Source organism: Falco punctatus (genome assembly GCF_963210335.1).
Source record: "Falco punctatus genome assembly, chromosome: Z".
Taxonomy (NCBI): Eukaryota; Metazoa; Chordata; class Aves; order Falconiformes; family Falconidae; genus Falco; species Falco punctatus.
This window is the reverse complement of record NC_137586.1, coordinates 62,824,175-62,844,543: the sequence shown is the minus strand read 5'-3', so window position 1 is coordinate 62,844,543 and position 20,369 is coordinate 62,824,175. Positions and strand designations below refer to the sequence as shown.

General features: G+C 37.0%; 2 protein-coding genes across 2 annotated transcripts in view; one reads left to right on the top strand and one right to left on the bottom strand.

Moving 5' to 3' along the window:
* Positions 1-20,369, top strand: part of MCC (MCC regulator of WNT signaling pathway) — a 715,741-nt gene that overhangs the window by 125,919 nt on the left and 569,453 nt on the right. The gene's annotated exons all lie outside the window — the stretch shown is intronic.
* The window catches only part of KCNN2 (potassium calcium-activated channel subfamily N member 2), a 77,339-nt gene that overhangs the window by 49,443 nt on the left and 7,527 nt on the right, over positions 1-20,369 (bottom strand). Inside the window, exon 4 of the mRNA XM_080371230.1 lies at positions 2,076-2,494. Coding sequence (XP_080227356.1) covers positions 2,076-2,494 — 419 coding nt within the window. The remainder of the gene's footprint in view (positions 1-2,075; positions 2,495-20,369) is intronic.

Here is a 20,369-nt window from a genome sequence, read left to right as displayed (position 1 = left end):
ATTACAATCACTTCAAGGACAGCAACTGCAAATTAAAATGTGGAAAATCCATGACTAGTTTAGCAGCAAGCTGAAGAAAATTCAGTGTTTTTTTGCAATCCTGAGTTCAGTGTACCTGACCAAACAAAAAAGCTTCCCCCCAGGATCACAGCGGAAGTGCCTCCATTTCTAAGTAGAAATAAACAAACTCACAAAATAAAAACCTTATGATAGTGTTGTCTTCACTCTCCCTGATTGGAAAATAGGTGAAGTCTGTTTCTTTTACTTTTAGTATTAATTCTACACTACAGCCTCTTGTCCTGCCTTCTTTACACTAACAAATAAACTTTTATAAATAATAAAAAACCCAAATACATGTTTTACAAACATGTGTATCAGACAGTAGTTAATATTTTTCAGTAATTTTTACTGAGGCACAAGTTTTATAAGCTTATTTTGAATGTGCATCTATTAAAAAGTTAATAAAATAATGACTAATTCTACTTTATAATAATAGTAACAACAACAACAACAACATCATAAAAATATCATTATTAACTAGTGATATGTAACGGAGTGACAACAATGGATGATGACGTTATTTGGAGCCACTTCACAGGTGACAATTTGGGAAATGCCTGATGCAGACACTCAGGAATTCCTGAGCAGTAATTCTGTTGGAAAAAAAACCTGGTGGGAACACAGGTGAAGAATGTGACACAGAGAGGCTTTGCACAAGTCAGTTAAATCTGAAACAAGAACATGCTTATTAAAATACAACTATTATAGATTGAGTCAGAATCTAGGATGCTCTGTCTGCTTCACCTATGGGGAATATATTGAAACTATAATATGTCACTGTTAACATGGCATTTTCAGAACACTTAATGATTAGTTTTGCCGTAACACAAGGAAACAACTGACACAAAGCATCTACTGTAACAAACTACATTCTAAGATTCTGGCAATTTTATCAATAAAACCTACAACATCAACATGATCTCTACACTCATTTTATAAGATCAGCTATTTTATTTTGTAACAAATTGAGAAGTGATGCAGGGAGTTAACTTCCAAAAGTAACATAACCATAACAGTTGATGTGCAATTTAACTGCTGATTTAAATCGGCTAGCTGTTACAAATAACTCCACTAAACTCCTTCTAAAATGGGCAGACATGGAAAGGAAGAGGAAAAATAAAAGGTTCAATAACCTGCAGCAGAAGTGCCTTAATTGTGTTGAAGGTCTTCCAGTTTAAGTAAGGAGAAATTCCTTCCAGGATCAAAGAACTGTCCTATGCATTAAAGCTTTCATAGAGAATCATCCTCATTATCTCCTCAGGAGTTAACCTATCTCATATTCCTAAGTAATCCTATCCAATAAGAAGCTAAGTTATTTTCTGTTAAAGCTGTGTTTGAGAGAATTTCAAGCTGTCAGCACTGATAGCCATTTATTCTGCACCTACACTGAAGTCTGTGGGAGGGGGAGGTTGGAAAGCGAGCTGAAATGAATGAAAGTCTGCCTCTAAAATGTACTTTTTCTGATTTTTAGGGGAAGAATATTACTGTAATTTTTCTACTTGTTTCTCCTTTTTGATTTTGTCAGCTCCCTAACAATACTTTGTACTTCCTTTTCTTTTACAGCATAATAAAACTCAAATTAAAAAAACTCCAAACATTTTCCAATGGAATTTTACATGGCTATTTTATCTATCTTATCCTCAATAAATTTAATTTACAACAATGAGAGCCAATATTGATGCAGAATATCAACAACTACTCTTAAAGATATTTTATGGTATCTGTCCACTGTGTTTTAGCAAAAATACCTAAATTTATATCAAAACACTGAAATCAAATCACAATGCCACAGTAAACAGCGTGGCATAAACCTCTGCAGAAGTCCTTCAGAATAAAAGGCAAAGCATTTCTGACAATCTGTAGCACAGAATACAATCCAACCAACACTCAAAATATCAAGGAACTGGAAACCCCATTCCATTAAATATTTAGGCCCCCTAAATCCAAAATTTAAGAGGCAAAACAAGAGAGAAAAATAGAAAGACAGAAAGAACTAAACAAGCAAACAACCTTACCTTTCACAAGCTCGGACAGTCCATGCAGCAATTATCCATAATGAGATACTAAAAACCAACAGTACAGTTCCTGGACATATTGTCATTAGAGTCTTCATAACAAAACGAGTATTGAAGTTTATCTTATTTAATGCTCCAATGCTTCTAGATGAGGCATCAGTGAAAAGTTTGCTATGCAAAAGCATAACTCTGGCAATAAGATATAGTCTTAAGAACATTGGTATAGATAAAATAATATCCACATCAGCTGTTGTTGTGGATGGAGCATAAGAAAAGGCGAGCCGGGCTGTCCATGTGAACGTATAGTTCCCAGGTATGGGATGGATAGCACACACCAGTATTTCCAAGCAGATAAAGAAAATACGCTCATAAGTCATGGCTATTCTCCAGTCATCTGCTCCATTGTCCACCATGAACAACTGAAATAATAAAATATAAGGTTAACTTTAGTATGTCATTAGCAAACTTTGTTATAAGTTCATTTTAAAATGCTATATTTTTCAGAGCTGCCATTGACCACCAAAAAGAAAATAAATATGCCATTTCAGAAAATGACATTACTACATCACTATGAAGTGAAACATATCTCTGGTTAAGGCAAAAAAAAGAATTTTTTCATGCACTATTTTTAAAACTTTACATTGAACTGAATTTTTGCGTATTATTTACTAAGAATTTCTCATATATTCTTTAATTGTCATTACTGATAAAACAAAATGCCAGACCAATTAAGCCTTGTCCCTTCAAAATCAATTGCTTACACTAAGTTAATAAAATTGAGAAAAATCTAAGAAAGTGTGGTCAGAATGGATATCTAAATTACAACTTATAAATACTAATACTAAGATGCAATGTAAGCCTGCCCTAGAGCATATCGATGCTTCAGCCAGGGTGCTATTACAGCTTCTGTAGAACTATCTAAGCTTTCTTCAAGCTTCAGGCACCAATACAGATCAATATAGGATGAAAAACTACGTGAGAAATTGCACAAAGACTCAGCAAGATATCTCATGGTGAAACACTGAAAAGCAAAGGCTGGCAAATACCAGAGTAGCCCAGACAGACAGGTGATGGCTACTAGTAGCTGAAAATTAAATGCAGGCGTTGGTTCTTCTACAAGCAAGGCCTTCAGTTTGCCACCAAAGAACTGAAACATTTCACAGTAAATGTTGTTCCTGGTGTTTTACTAAATAAAACCTTAATCAACCAGTATTTGTCACTAGTAGACAGTAGTTGCAAACAGGCAACTTTTCTAAAAGGAACATAACCTGTAATGACAATGAAGATACAACATCGGACAGGAGAAGACCTCCTCATCAACTCAACTATAGTCCAAAGCTAAACAAGGCTGTTCAGTATATACGTAAAGAGGAAATAAAAATACTTTTGCAGAATTTTTAAAAGTAGATTATTCAAAAAAAAGGCTGAAAAGGAAATGTGCACAAAGAATGCACTCTTTAATGTAAAAAAAGTATTTTCAGCACACTACACACCATATACACAGCCAAAAAAACCAATTACTGATGTGCACTGCTCTTTGCCTCTCTCTGTCTTTCAAGAATTTAGAAATACAAGCCCGATTTCTCTGCATGTGTTTCTTAGAGATTGAAGACCTCCTCCCAATACACTGTTTGTCTCTTCAGAAAATTGCTCCAGTCTTTTGTTTAGAAAAGTGATAAACACAAATAAACTTCATTGTAGCTGAACTGATGCTAAAAGAAATAGAGAAATTAACCATAGTAAGAAACACAACAAAACAAAACAATTTTCTGTATTTGTAGAACTGTTTTCCAACCCTTTATGTTGCTTCCCTCCATCTTAGTGTATTGGGTGACTGTGACAAGGTTTTGGTACTGGAGGGGCTATACAGGTGGCGTCTGCAAGAGGTCATGGGCTGCTCTGCAATCGACCCGCTGCAAGACATACCTGAGGTCTTCAGTGAAGATGGCGGTGCTTCTGTGAAAGCATATTTAAGAAAGGGCAAAATGCTGCCCAAGCAGTGAAGAGTGAGAGAAAAAAAGTGTGAGAAACAACCCAGGAAATGCTAAGGTCAGAGAACAGGGAGGAGGTGCTCCAGGCGTTGGAACAGAGGTTTCGCTGCAGCCCATGGAGAGGACCATGGTGAAGGAGGCATTTCCCTTAAGCCCGTGGAGAGGACCACACTGGAGCAGATACCTACACTACAGCCCAGGGAGGACCTCACAGCAGAGCAAGGTGGGTATTTCCTGAAGAAACTGCCACCTGCAGACAGCCCACACTGGAGCAGATTCTCCTTACAAGAACTAATGCCCATGGAGAATTCATGCCGGAGCAGTTTTAGCCTGAAGGGCTGCAGGCCATGGAGAGGGCCCACACTGGCACAGGGGAAAGGCAGGCAGGGGAAGGAGCAGCAGAGAGGAGCTGCTGTGGACAGATTCCCCTCCACCATACCCCCCGCGCCACTCGCAGGGGAGAAGACAGAGCAGCTAGGAATGAAGGAGAGATGTTGAACCTGGGAAGAGGTCAGTAGGGCAAGGGGTTCTAGTTTTTGTCTTTGTTTCTCACCATCTTACTCTAGTTTTAGCTGGCAATAGATTTAAATTAATTTTCCCCAAGCTAGGCCTATTTTGCCAGTACTGGTAATTGTAAGGGATCTGCTCATCTTTATCTCAAACTCATGAACTTTTTTATCTTATTTTCTTTCCTTGTCCTGTTGAGGAGGGAGAGTGAGAGAGCAGCTGGGTGGGGGTCTGGCTGCTGGTCAAGGTCAAGCCACCACTACACTTGCATGTAGCTTTTACCTCTGCTGCAACACCATTAAAGCCAAAGAAACCCAGTGCTGAATTAAGCTAAAAACACTCAGTAAATTCAATGTGAATGCAACATAAGCACATAAACTTTCTCTTACCTGTGGTCACTCTGCAAACTTTTTATGTTAGATATGTGAATTGATACTAGAAGGCCAATTTATGTATGAATGTATGCACGTATGTATTACCAAAAAGTGCTGGTTTCCACTTAGCAAATGCTATTCAGTATGAAGGGCCAAACTTTCAAAGTAGAGTAAGGCTCAAGGGCATTCGCTTCTTGTGACTAGCCTGTAAATGCTGTTGGTCAGATCACAGAAGTGCTACAACAGTTATGAAGAGGTATTCAGAACACTCAGAAAACAGATGGATAGTAACCAGCTTAACTGAAAAAGAGATAGATAATATCAAATCTCTCAAATGCTGTGTGGGTTTCCGAAGAAAAGAATTAATTAACAACAGAATTAAATATTTCAGTTCTCAGATAAGTAGCAAATAGGTGTCAAACTGGCAGCAGTTTAAAATGTCTTTTAAAGTTTCGAACTCTGCTGAAAAAAACACTGGTCTTTTGTCCTACCTTTTTACCAACCATCTTCACAGATTTCTAAAATTCTACATGCAGAAAGGCGATTCAAGAAAAATGATACCTTAAGTACTGATTAAATTTAAAAGATGAGAATAGAATAATGTTAAACTTAGTCATTAAAATTTGATCTTTTGATTTTCAGAGAAGGTTTTTTTTTTAATAACTGAGTTTTTAAAAAACTTTAAGATGTCATTATGGAATACATACTTGATAAAATATTTGTCAGCAGAAGGAATCCTAATATGCTACTAAAGAAAGAAGTTTCTCAGTAGCGCTCAGTGGAATAGTGACGGTTGCAGACACAGATCCCTACCAACTCTCCTTGACCTCAGCTGTGCCAGTTTCTTTTAAGGAAAATAATATTTTAAAGTGATAAGAGCTTCAACTGTCATATATTAAGATTTAGGAGGTGAAAACACAGAAGGTAGAAAACACCAGAAGCCACAAATGACCACAGATCCAGTACAAAATTTCTATTTCATAAAAACATTAACATTTCAAAATCATATTTATGAGGAAGACTTCCTTACAATCTGAGTCTCTAAATTCAAACCGATGGGTATCAAACACTCTGGAACAAATATGGGCCTCTAAAACAGGCTGTGAATAACAATTAAATTGGGACATACTGAAATGACACAGAAAGTAGTACAGGATTTCATGTACATTTTATATACCTGCAATTATGCAACCTACTAAATGCAATTTTCTATTTTAATTTGGAAAATACACAGGTATTTGTGTGTGCCTGCATGCTTGGCTAGGTACATTTCCTATTTGGAAAGTGAGGAAGGTAAATGAATGAAGAACAGAAAGAACCGCTGAACAGCATAATTTAAAGAGTACACATAACCCTCTTTGCTGCTTTCAGTCAATCCCATTATAATATTGATGCATTGATTTCAAGATACTACTCCCTGTTTGAAAGGAGAATGATGCTAACAAAAAGGGAACATAATAAAACAGTGTTCAAACTCTTCATGTAGAATTGAGTCCTGCAAAGAAAGCCAAATTCCAGCCAAGGTCAAAGATGTTATGCCTGTTCTTAGCTTTCAAATTTCTTATAATTATTCAGTGTTGAAATCTAACGCAAGTACTTTATCAGTGTTCTGCAACATTCTTCAAATACAGTCCTCTCATATACCTTTGCTAAGTCTGCACTCTCAGAAAAATTTGGAACTTATTTTCACCTGCAATTATGTAATATATTTCCAGCATATTGTATGTAAATGTAAGACATAAATAAATCTTTAACTTCAAATAAAATTTGTAATGCTACACAGTGAAGACATAAAAATAAATATACCATAGATATTTATAGGTATGTGTATATTTACATAATGCTTTGTTAAATTCATATAACACCAGATGAGAAAAAGAGAAACAGATTCAAAGTAGACAGATTGCACACAATGACAAATCAGATCAGAGTCTCCCTGAAACTACTTAAAACAAAAGTAGAGAAGTTAATTTTGTATATCATCAGTATATCAAAACAGATTCATATCAGGCTGTCAGTGGATGTTGGTGAACACAAAGAACAAGAAAACTAGCTATTTTCTAAAAATACAATCCAGATAAAAGAATAAATCTGAAAACTGTATCACACTACCTTGCTGTGATACTGTGGGGATACATTAATACAGGAGTAAAAAGTCAAAAATAAACAGTGATAAAGTAGCATCAGCTGTACTCCTGGAAGCATTCCTTGCAGAGGGGGAATCAGCTGTACTCACAAACATATTGTGCAATTGCTTAATTTAAAAATCCAAGTTTAAAATTGTTAAATACTGGAGTCACTTAAACCTTACACTGAACGGATGGTACTATGATTCAGAGCAGCAAAATATAACCTTTGGGGCTGCTGATTTACTAAAATTTTTCATCAGACAATTTTCTGTAGTTTGTAGTCCCCAGAATATAATTTATACAACCAAAAAGACCATTATGGTACTCAGAGAGGAAGATTATACTGGTTTTGTCACAGTACTCCAGACAGCCAAGTTGTTGTCCCACAGCACCCCATTAAGTACAAATGATTTTAAACCACGTGGTGGTAGGAGATAGATATCTCAAGCTTTTAACATAGTTTCCCCTAACTGGGGAATGAAAAAGACTTTTTTCCATCATCAGAAGGCATGTAATAAAATGGTCTGTGAGTTATGTAAGGCCCTGTCCTTGACCTTGGAGAGCCTGCAGGAGTTCCTGTGGGCTGCTGTACTCCTCATCCTAAATACAACGCCACAGAGCAGAGACTTTAGTGAGTTTAAGTTGTAAGTAAAGTCATGAGGCATCAAATACCTTCTGCATGCAAAGCACAGAAGGCAAAGAATATGTTTTTCACAAAACTATATGAAGGATTGACTATCTTACATTATCCAGAATGTTTCCCACATCCAGAGTTCCTAGTAAGTCCTTAGAAATTTATCCACAAGGTGTTGTGGATATAGCTATCTACTGAATGAAACATGCTTAGCTCATCCAAATGGGGAAGCTAGACTGCTCTATCACTCGTACGTGTATACATGCATATACACACACTCAGTTACAAAAATGGTAATTTAAACAGATGACTGCAAAATCTGGTACTCAGCTTCAGCACAAAAATGATTATTTGCATAGTATATTATATTTAAATTTGGCATCTCCATGCAAAATGAGTTTTTCATAGTTATTGATGTTTTGCTATAAACATTGTGCATGTCAATACATGTAAATAAAGCTTAGTGTATGCTGGTGGCTAAGCAAGCTCAAAACTCTTCTCTCAAAGACTGCATTTATATCTTAGCATCTTAGGAAGGGACGTGCAGAAGAGGCTCAGACCATTTACAGTCTTTGTGAACCATATTTTCAGAAGTGCAGCATCAGTAAGTTCACATTAAAATACATCTTAGTTACTCTGACGGGCCACACATAACCACAACCATTTCAAAAAAACAGATGTGTTAAACAACGCTTTTAACAGATTTGCCTACGTATTTTTGTGACTTCTGTCTCTCAGATCATTACAAAAAACCTACCCCAAATACTCGATGAGATTTTTTACACAGAAAGGACATTTATGATCACAGAAACTAACAGAGTTAAATTCTGCCTAAGCACACGGTTAAATTCTGCCCATCCATATTTCCCTTCTGTTTTAAATCACATACTGACAGTATTCTTTTTAGCTTTCTGCAAAGATATTCAAAGGCCTCATTCAAAATTTTGTAATGCTACTGGTCAGACTTTCAGCTTCATCATTCATCTCAAACAACTGTGAAATAGCTTAACCCCCTGACAGCCTAAAACAACAAAAATCCATTACAGTACTCAGCAATTGCTAGGACATACATAATTTCTTTTCATATAGGGTTATCCATATAAATGTATGTGCTCCAGGGCCACAAAGAAGGTGAGATGCTCCCAAAAATGGCATTCTTTTTACCCAGTAGCTTTCTATGTAGGTACGATTGCTAAGAACTGAAATTCAAGGACAACAAAGGAAAAAAAAAAAAAAAGTACATTCCAAGATAATCAGGTTTTCTTTCTCAATGCTATGGAGAAGGACCACCTCAGGAAAGCGTAATTATGCATCAAACTAAGAAATCATCACAAGCTTGTAAAACTAAAACAAACCCCAAAGAATTAGGCAATTAACTTATTAGTAGTAGTAGAAAGAGCTGATTAAAATATTAATATCAGGACAAAAGATTTTTCACTTTCATTACTAAAAAGATGTATCACAAGACAATGTCCTATTAAATCTAGTTTGGACTCTTGTGGGAACAATCATAGCTGAGCTTCCTCAGATCTGTTATCAACCAGGAGATATTTAGTTATATAATTTTTATGAGCCTTTGAATGAAATCAGAGGTCCAGAAATAAAAGTCCATCACTCAGGGTTACTACATTCATTTGAGATACTCGGTAGATCCACCAGTAAGTCACTAAATTAAACTGACTGAATCAGGAGTTTTTACAAAGTCGATGTGTGTTGACAGGTATTTTTTCATTTTAACAGTCTTCATATTTTAGCAGCTATTTCATTATACCAAAGTTTCAGTTTACATTTTTCCCCCTCTCCAGCTGCTTAAAACACAGTAAGTTCCTTAAGTTACCACATGTAAGCAGCTTCATCCAGCACCAGCAGCTCCCAAAAGCTCCTGTGACTGGGGTTGACAGTCAAAAATGTTCTCCAGGCAGATACAGAAGGAGCGTGACTTAATAAAGCTCTGAATATTGCTTAAGGGAAAGAAGAGTAACAGAGAAGGAACAGTTGAGATAGGTCTCCTGCGTGCAAAATTGGAAAATGGGACCAGTTCACTGAAACAGCATTAGTCTTCTTCTATACAATTTTTAATTTTGTTATTTAAAAAGCAGGAAAGAAATAACAAAGAAAGTAAAAAGAATAAGCATATTACTGCCTAACATGAATTTACTAGACAATATACTGGGTGACCCAGGGCAATCCAGAAGAGTGGCTTCATGCAGTTGACAGAGATGGAATGGAAAAAACGCATAGGTTTCAACCAGAGCTTTTCTCTCCAAGAAGCCAAGGACTGAGCAAGGTTATCTGGATGTAGCCAGCCCTTGGGAAACATTTCAGCACTTAACCTAACCTAACCTAACCACAACTTACTCAGAACTCAGCTTTCATGAGCCACCACTCCACACCACCCCTTGCTTCTGCTGGCCTGTTCTGGCTCACTCTGCTTGCTAAGAGAGTACAGCAGGACACAAGCTATGCCAGCTTTATTACATCTAAAAGGGAAAGCTGCAAAGAAATACTGAATTAATTGCTCAGGTTCCTTTTGCACTTTCACAAATATAAACAAATGACCACACTGAATAAATCACTATGCAAATTAAATAATCCCAACACAACAATAACAACAACAGTAATATTTAAAAACCTCTGGTCTTTTAGGTCTGCTACAACTACTACACTGATCTTGTCAGCACAGGGATGGAAACACTCATTTCAAAGTTAGGGATGAATTTAGTTTTGTACTGAAGCAGCAGTGCCAAAACTTAATCTAAGAAGAACGCAGCACATCTTCCCACAAACTAACTGATGTTTTAATGAACTAATTTTTAGAATGCATTTTTTAAGAAACCTAGTGGTCTGGGTTATATTTTCCCACAATTAAAGTACTTCAGAAATAAAGTAACTATGATTTTACACTCTTCTTGCAGAAGCAAAACTCGCTGGGGAGACCTACCTACATTTCAATATTTTTTATGTTTTTAATTCTAAACTATTATTTTACAATTCTTCATTTAGGATTTGCTTTTCTTCAAAATTTCAGTACTAAAAATAATTTGTTCTGCAGATCACTGCACAAAGAAATGACATCTCCCACAATGGCTGCCGTCTGCCTCTGCTCCCCATGTGAGAGACGCCTCACTCTCTTCAGAGATGATCAGCTTCATTACTCCTAAGAAAACTGAATTTTCTTTAGAAATTGCCAATATTTTTGCAAGTGAATAGGAGAAACAGAAGTTAAGGGAAGAAATACCAAACCCGAGGCTAGATAAAATGAGCTCATTCATTCATTCTGCCAAAGGAGTACACCAGTGACTCTAAATTTAGGAACTTTTAAGGGATATTTGGTACCAACACATCATATGCACAAGAATCGATCTTCCAAGTTCCTCCTTTAGTGTTTACTTATGACACAAATTCTTCAAGTATGAGAAAGTTTGCATGTTTGTTTTTAAACTGGCTAAATTTTTATTTAACTGACAATGTGTGAATACACATCTGCACCACAGGAATTATAAAAAGTCCCTGTAGTGTTTTTACTGTCTCAGAAACACAGTTGAACTGGGAACTTCATTTAAGGATATGTTTAATATAACTCCAAATACAGAAATGCAAAATCTAAGTACTGAAGCATTGTCCTAAAGCAAGACCACTTCAGTAGGGGAAACTAAGAATTGGACCGCAGAAGAAGCAGAGTGGAGTTAGACGTACTTGTGTACTTACGAATTCTAACAAACAGTCATGCACTAATCCTAAGTGTACAGAGGCATTCCTGCAAGAACCACCTCTGTAAATCACCCTGGCAAGTAAATCTAGGAGGCAGCAGCAATCAAGGAGCTATTTAGTTAGCACCTGTTAGTCCTGAAGGCCTAAACTGGGCTTCTGTCTAAACCACATGGCATTTAAAGTCTTCAAATTGCCTCAAAGATTAAGTTAAAATATTTTTAAGAAGGTCAACTTTCAACATCAGGTTAAACATATACACCAGTTTCTTTACAGGTATTTAACTGTATTTCTTTATAGGTAAAATACTGTTTTACTTTATCACTACCGATTATGACTTCAGCTGCTTCATCAGAAAAAAAAAACCCAACCAAAAAACTAATACAAAACCTCTCCCAAAACCAAATCCCAGCACATTCTGTCAAACACCTCTTAGCACAGTTCTTGTGGCTGCCCCACTAATTACTTGAATGCTACATCTTCATGAAATCTGTCTAGTTCATAGCAGCTCTCTCAATTAAAAGATGATCTGTCCTCAAAGTTGTTTTTTGGGTTTTTTTTAAGAAGCACACCAAATACAAGAAACAAGTTTGCACTGAGTGCTGCCAATCCCCTTATCTTCCACAGTTTAAACTTAAAACTGCTATTCAAAATGTTTTAGAAAGCTTTATTTTCACAACCATTATGTTCAGTGGGACAGTCCCTGGCAGAAAAAATTCTGATGTGCAGTAGTTAACACAGGATGATACCATCCCCAACATACATAAAAAGTCACAGGTGAAATGCAAGAATTATTAATTTTGGATGAGCTGGCATCTCTGATCACAGCCTGGATATATAAAAAACCTGTTCACCTTTTTTTATTTTCCCTTCAAGTGCCAAATGGCAGGGGAAAAGAATCATCTGCCAGTGTACAGCCCCACTGGTAAACTTCTCATCTGGCTCTGCTGCGTCCCGTTCTGTTGCTGGAAGGTAGGCAAACGTCTGCTCATGCATGGCTGCACATAAAGATGGAAAACCAAACATTTTCCTATCTGACAACCAAATTTGGAAAGCAGACCGGCCATGGGTAGTCTTTATTATTTTTTTTCCTTAAACATATTTTGCCATTAAACTACCTTAAAACTATGTGGAAGCTAATCTGGCAATACATCAGGCCCAGCACTGGTCTATCCTACCACATAAAGATTTAGTTATTTTAAACTCTCGGACTGCAGATATCACAACAGAATGCAAATTATTGGCTTTCACCATGAGACAAGCCCAAACCTAAACGAGACCAAAAGGAGAAGGTGGGCTTAGTGTGAAGTCACTTTACTCATGACACCACTCAGATGATGGCTGTGCTTAGTACCAGTGGTCACGGGGTGCCTTTTCAGCTATACTGGAATCTGGACGGGCAAGAATTTCTGTTGCATAGATCATTCCTTATGCAGAGCCCATGAACAACTCTTGGGCAGTACCCTGCAAAGGAATCTATAACCAAAGGAAAACACTACAATGTGGGTGTAGTAGCTGCATGGCTAAAACTGAATTTTACAACTGTTGTAGACAGCAGCTCTGTGGGCAAAGGAAAAGTGGGTAAAAAGCATCTTTAGTTCATTCATGAATCAAAATCTGTTCTAGAGTTTTCAAGTTTTCTTGAAAAGATATTTTAATCATGACAAAGGTGTTAAGGATAAAATCCTTAGCGTATAATGAGGATGCTCTAACTTGAAAGGCTCTAAAGATCCCACTAATTTAGATACTCAGAAATACTGATTCCCCCCTGAAGTTAAAATACACCTCTAATGTGCATGACTGGTGTAAAAATGGTAACTAATGTTTTATCAGAAATGCAGCAAGAATACTGTTGAAGAAAACTCCATTAAACCTAGGTGCTATCAGTGAGTGCTCAGTGATCGTTTTTGCTAGTTGTATTTATTATTTGTTTCAGGTAGGAAATTATTTTGTGCTGTGTAGCCACACCTGAACATTTAGTTTTTCTCTAGTTTCCCAGACTGAAATCAGAATTCTATGTATGTGAATTTTATGGATGCAATGGTACAGACTGAATCAAAGCTACTATGCAATTTTTATTTTTAATTACAGACATGGCTTATTCACTGGCTACAACAGATCTTATTCTTAAAAACATATCCATCACAAAACAAGAAACACCACTCACCAGCTGGGATGAGTCTTTATTTAATTAAGAATGCTTCATAATGCATTATATTAGTGGAAGACACCACTGTCAGAGGTCAGGGGTAGGCCAGCTATGTATGTCTGCATACACCTGTAGTAATGCTACAGAAGCTGCAGTGCTATGGACGCTGGAATAAACTGTAAATTGTAATAGGAATAAAATGCTTCATAAAGATTCCCAACAGATTCCCATTAGAACATACCGTGGAGTACTGCATTCGTTTTACATTGCCGTGTTTGGGATATCCGCTAAAGCATGCAAATAATTCTTGAAAATTATAGGCATAGCTGAATGGCAACAACGTCTTGTTTACATGACAAATGACAGATCTGAGCATAAGACTACAAGGTAGGCAAGCCTGAGCTTTAAATGTAGTTATGAAGCCTTCCTCAGATTACTTCCACAGCACTTGAATTCCTGATGTCAGTGTTCCCTTCTGTAAAAAAGTCACCCAAATGGCAGAAAAAACTGAGGATTCATTCAGGTAATTCCCTTTGACAAGGAAAACTACCATATAAATGCTTGTTTTACATGCATTTCCTTCTTATCTTACACCTACTCATCAAACTACAGAACTGATGTATAACTGTTTATGGAAGACACAGCTACACTCTAAAATACTAGACGCAGCAGTATTTACTGCAGACTACAGGTAAGAAAGCCCAGAAAGCTCTTCACCCAGGTGACAAAGTCTGTGGATATGAGCCCACGTATATTTATTTCTCAATTATTTTTTATTTCAAATAAAATATATTCCAAAAATATATTTTGTACAAGCAAAAACTTTTCCTTTGCCTCCTCTATCTTCTTCTGAATACCCACACCCAGTATCAAGCTAGGTCCCTTACCACAGATGTATCCTTACCAGTAGTGGCGGTTTTGCAAGACAAACTATACTTCAGAGTTAACACCAGTACAGCTTTTAACGCTCTATTTTTGACCCTCATGGCTCCTGCAGTCTTCAGTAATTCTGTGATATGTGTTCAATTAGAATTCAAGAAACGATTCTGTTGGTCAATCACCAAACACAGAACGCAGCTCTTCCCTACTCATCAGGCTAGCTCTACAGTATTCGTATGCATAAAAGTTCAGAAAGTGTCACTTTGACAGAGCAGTTTTTCTTTTAATAAGTATGTCTCTTTACAGAAAAAAACCAACCCAGAGCAAATTACTCTTAAAAAGACTAAGAGTAGCGATTCTAAAACACAAAGATATTTAAGGTCAACCCTTTGGTTTTACTTTATATGGAATTCACAGGGGTATTCTACCTGTAATGAAAAGTTTTAGTATTTCCTTAAAAGGAATTTAATTCAGAAAGGTCTGTTGGTCTCCACCAAAATGAATGAACTAAGGAAGTACCTTAAAAGATAGACATACCCCTCTTCAGAATTCATCCTTCTCCACTCCTTCATGGAATATCTAACATTCATATCCTTTTGCGTTTAAAATATCAGTGTAAGACTATGTTTATTAAGAACTGTTTTCACATGGATGAAGAAGCACAATTACAAGGACTGTTCAAGAGGAAAAAGATGAATGAATCAGTAAGTCACAAATGTGTGATACCCAGCAACTACATTAAAAAAGTATTATATAAAATATTTACGTATGATATTAACTAAACATTTTTGGTTGCAAAGGCCTGGGTTCATAAACACTAGCTTACAGCAAAAAATGTTCATATTTTACCACTGCCTTTACTCAAGAACTTTTTCTAAGCTGTAAAACATGTTCTGATGACAATCTCTTCTGATCTTCTGACAGCTATAAGAAGAATTTGATTATTTTATCTTTTATTATAATAATGGGACAAAGCAATTTATAAAACTTCATTAAAAATACACTGATACACAGGTATTTCACATATCACATTCTTGAATGGAAGCTTTTCTACTCACATTTTCCAGTGTAATATAGTTTACATTATTAAAATGAATAAAAAGAATGAAAAATTATTTTAAATTCTATTTTTTTTGTGTGTTGTCATCATGTGTGACTTTTCTCTTTTCCAGAGGATAGAGCTGCGGAAACTTCCTCATGAAATTACTTGGTTTTCTGCATACTTTACAGTTTATTTTCAGTTAAAAAAAAGAAGCTGTACAATGACCAACATATCCAGCTTACCTGAAAGCTAATTACAAAATCAATTACAGCCTCTTCTCTTAGGGGTAATTTATGTCTTAAAAGGAGTTCCACAGCTCAGAGCAGTAATACTACCTCTAGTAAGGGAGTGTGACAACATCTTCCATCATAAAAATCAAGGGTGAAGACAGCTGATTGAAGTTGCACAGAAGCTTCCATGAAGCTTTTATTTAATTATAAATTAAAGTTCTCCCAAGTTGTAATCAGCAGCTGTTCCTGTTCTGATCTTTACGCAAAATGGACCACAAATATGTCTCAAATCAAATTCTAAGTGCAGAATACTACATTTAGTAGATCACATACAAACCAGAACCAGAGTCACAAGGGTGTTAATCTACACTTGTAAGTCTTTCACTTAACCTCAGGCAAACCAGAGCTGTAGTCAAGTACCTGACAGAATTTTCTGAAGGCCCCACAGCTGAAGGATCTGACATGTAAAATAATTTCACATTAAGACGTGCCTACAGAATGCTTCTAAGATCGTAGACAACAGTATCTCTGTTGATTTCAGCTGAACTACACAACCTACAGAAACCCAGAATCTAACCCTGGTTACAAATGTTCTCCTCCAACAGCGACAAAACCATACCTTCTCACACTTCATTATTCACTACTCTGTCTTGATAAACTTCTAATAGCCTCATTAAAAAAATGCTTCAGAACAATGGTGCATATGAATAGATAATCCCAGGTATGGCCACGCCAACCATCAGTGCCCTGACCATCAGGTACAACCTCCTCCTATGTTCTAATGGAGCCTGTTGGAAAAAAGGCATCTTCTATGTGTAACTTCAATGTAAAAGGCCTCAGATCCTTTTGGATGCTATACAATATTAAAGGATTTTCTAACCTGCCTTCCATGCCCTATGTATAACAGCACTGTATTTCAGAGACGCTGGGCACCTGTAACTTTTCCCAGGTCAACAGGTTCTACTGATATAATCTATTAAAAAATGTACTGAATGGAATTAAACCTAAATAATTTCACAATACTCTAAAGAGTTACTTCAACAGATAGGGTGTTCATTTGACAGATATGGTGTCCTTGGATCCTTACATGATTTTCTGTTGTTCAATACACATGGAATGTGTATTAAACTTGACTGGTAGAAGTGAATAAATTATCAATTTATAATCAGGATAAAAAAAAACAGAGTTACTTTATCCTGATGAAAACTGCTATACAACGAGTTTGTTGTTGGCTGATCCAAGGCCTGTTGAAATAAATAGGAAAACAAAATGATGAATTCTCAACAGGCTTTAGATCAGAATAAAATTATCACTCAACATTTATTTCTAGATTTTCACTTGTTATTCAACAGATTTGCTCTCTGTGCTCTTAATCTAACTAGGTTTTTTTTTTTTTTCTGCAGGAGTTTTAAGTCTGTGTGTGCAATCACTGATATTTCAATATACCTAAGCAAGGGCGAGTTAGACTCAACACAGTCACAGATTGCCAAGACACCCAGTAAGATGTACACCTACCACCCCAGTGAAGGCAAAACAGTAACATAGATAAAAACAAATAAATAATTTGGCCTGCAGAATACCTATTTTACCTATTTCTTAGGACAGAAAACTGTAAGGGAGTTCAACTTCCTATTTGTTATTAGTGCAACATTTTTACTGTGGAACTTTCAACTGATGCCAATAAGATAATGAAACTTCTGTGAACACTGTTTATTACTAGCATGCATTATGGAATTTCTTTACACAATAAACAGGTCAAGATATGTATTTATTGCCATTCTTAGCAGTTTCCTGAAACTGCCTGTTCCATTTCTTCAAGTTTTCAGGAACAGGGAAAATAAAAGTTTCTTGAATCTTCAGCAAGGTATGGGGGCTCTCAACTGTGATAACTTCCAATGAAGTTAGTGAAAACTGAATGAGTTTAACTCCAAATCCATCAGTAGCATATTGTTTTCCCACCACTTCAGAAACACTAGGGATTGAAGCTGCTTTCTCCCTGGAGCCCTGGGAGGCTTTGCTGTGAAAGTAATGGCTTAACCTTAACCTTGGAGTTTGCAAGACTTTCCACAGGTGTTTAACCTAAGTATGAACTAGCAATACAGTTTGGAAGTGGTTAGAAATCTCAACTCACATTGAAAAAAAAAAAAAAAAAAAAAAAAAAACAAAAAACACAAACAAGAAAAAAAAAGATTTCTATTCACTTCTATCAAATACCTTTCATGTTTCTGCAGGAGTGAGATCATCTATATTGGGGAGAAGGAAAAGAGGTTCAGATTCTGTCCACAAGAGCACAGGTTAGTATTACTCAGGTTACTATTACTCGGGACAAGCAATATAAGGACCATGTTTATTTACAGAATGAATACACTAAGCAGTCCAACATCAAAGGAGGAGTGTCCTAGTGAATATATTCCTCCAATGACCACCATCTCTCAAGAAATACCAGGCTATGGTGGAACACCCAAAAAGAAACATTGAAGACCTCCTACTGGCAACCTCAGAGAATTTTTATTTTAATCCTTTGCTCTGAGTAATAGAAGGAAGTTCCAGTAGAACTTCAGGAGTGCATACTTAAAAAGCATTTCTATCTCCAGCAGTACTAAAGAGAGATAGAGAGGTCTATTTTTCAATAGAAGCAGAAAAACTGCAGCTTTATCATGTGAACTGCCACCAAACTTTCTTAAATTCCACTTTATTTATTGAACTAACAGCAAATTCCACTAGAGAAATGTGGAATGGAACAATAAGTTATCTAGGAACTGCAATTTTGACTGTGTTCAATGCTGCTGCTGCTTTAATTGTATAAAATAGTCTTCAGTAACAAACCCTTCATGCATTAAGTGGATAATTTATATATCAAAAATAATTATCATAATTGGATCATGCTATGTTCTTAGCTCTTCCCTCTGCCACCTCTTCAAATGCTCAGCTAAGTAACAGTCAGAGAAGTACCTGTTCTGGGCTGGGGTAACAATGAATTACATTCTCCCTATCGATCTTCCAAACACACGGCAATTGCTCTGAATAACTGAATCAACAACCACACAACCTCAGGATGAGAGCAACACATATTTCATTATCTCCCAAGTGTGATGATTTTAACAGCGTTATAGGCATCACAACAATGGACAAAAAGAGAACACACAGGTTTGGGGTTGTCACTATCCTCAACTCCAACATTGTTACCATTGTTCATTAACATTTTTTTTTTCCTAGAAGGAGGAGGGATGTGAAAGAAACTTAGGTGTAATTTTTATCCTCTTTTTCTTGAAATGATAAGGTAAGCTATGAATTATCATCTAAACCCAGCTGGTTTCACGTGACTTTTATTATAGTCTTAACACTAACTCACATTTATTAAGTTTAGTAACAGCTCACGCTTAAGAGTTATACAGAACAATTAAGACAGTGGAATCACCGAAAACCTATTGGATGAAAATATTTTAACATTTCCAGCATTTCACAAGACTACGCAGATCCATTCTGTTATTCTTGTCTACACACTGCTGCTACACCCATCCGGAGACTTTGGCCCGTCAGATGCAGGGAGCTCTGGGCAAGTTCCAGGGAATTCACACACAAATTCACAGCTGCTACCAGGTTTTGAACGCGAGGCTGAGCACGTGCCCAGCGGGGTGCGCGTGCCGCCGGGCCGCCCCGCAGGGCGCAACGTGCGGAGCTGTCTGCGGTGCTGAACAGGCGGCGGCGGAGGCGCCACCGCCCCCCCCCGGCCCCGAGCGTGCGCCACCTCCTCCAGCCCGCATCGGCCACGGCCTGACCCAGGCGAAAAGGCAAAAAAAGAAAACTCCTTTGTCTCACGTCGACATATTGACTCCCTGCTCTTGGGAAGAATCCCTACAAGTCTTTAAAAACTTCCCTTCCAACTCCCTGACAAAGTTCAGCAGGTCTGGGGTTGGGAAACTCTACAGAGTTTGGTTTTACTGACCGCCTGACTGTTCTCAAAGCAAAACATACGGGCAAGGTCATTTTAATGGAAAGACCAGAGTCACCTGCTATGCTGCTAGGCACTGCCCCATAGACTTGCTAGCAGCACGGCTGTTTGGAATTCCTACCAATCAACCAAGGTCACAGCTACCGAAAAGAACCAAGAAGCTGATTACCATTTGCCAGTATTCTAAGTCACCAGGAGTTTCTAACTATTAAATCCGCCATCAGCAACAATTACTAAACTGTCAGCTTTTGTATTTCCCAACATGTTTTCTCTCATGCTTTGTAGAAGAATCTGTTGAGGTTTAGGCTGTTTTGCTTCCACCAGAGTAAGAAAGATACCACACAACACGCAGAATACATTAACCTTGTTCTGTTCTATAGAAAAGTGTTTCTTCTCTCAATGAAACCTGCTATACTATACCCACTGTTCAAATCTAAGTATGCTTCAGATAAGAATCAGAAAGGAACGTTCAAACTTGAAGAGGACTGACAAATAGCTGGTGCAAACAGTCCTCCAGCACACAACCACCCATCTGTGGGCACGATTTTACAGAATGTGATTCATTCTACTGCACATAGCAGATTATTTGCTTGAATTAAAGGCGCATGTGCCTCCAGAAAACACTCAGCTTTAAAGACTATAGGAAAATCATTACATTAACAGGGTTATGCAGTATTTTCTTTTTCTGGGAGAAGATCC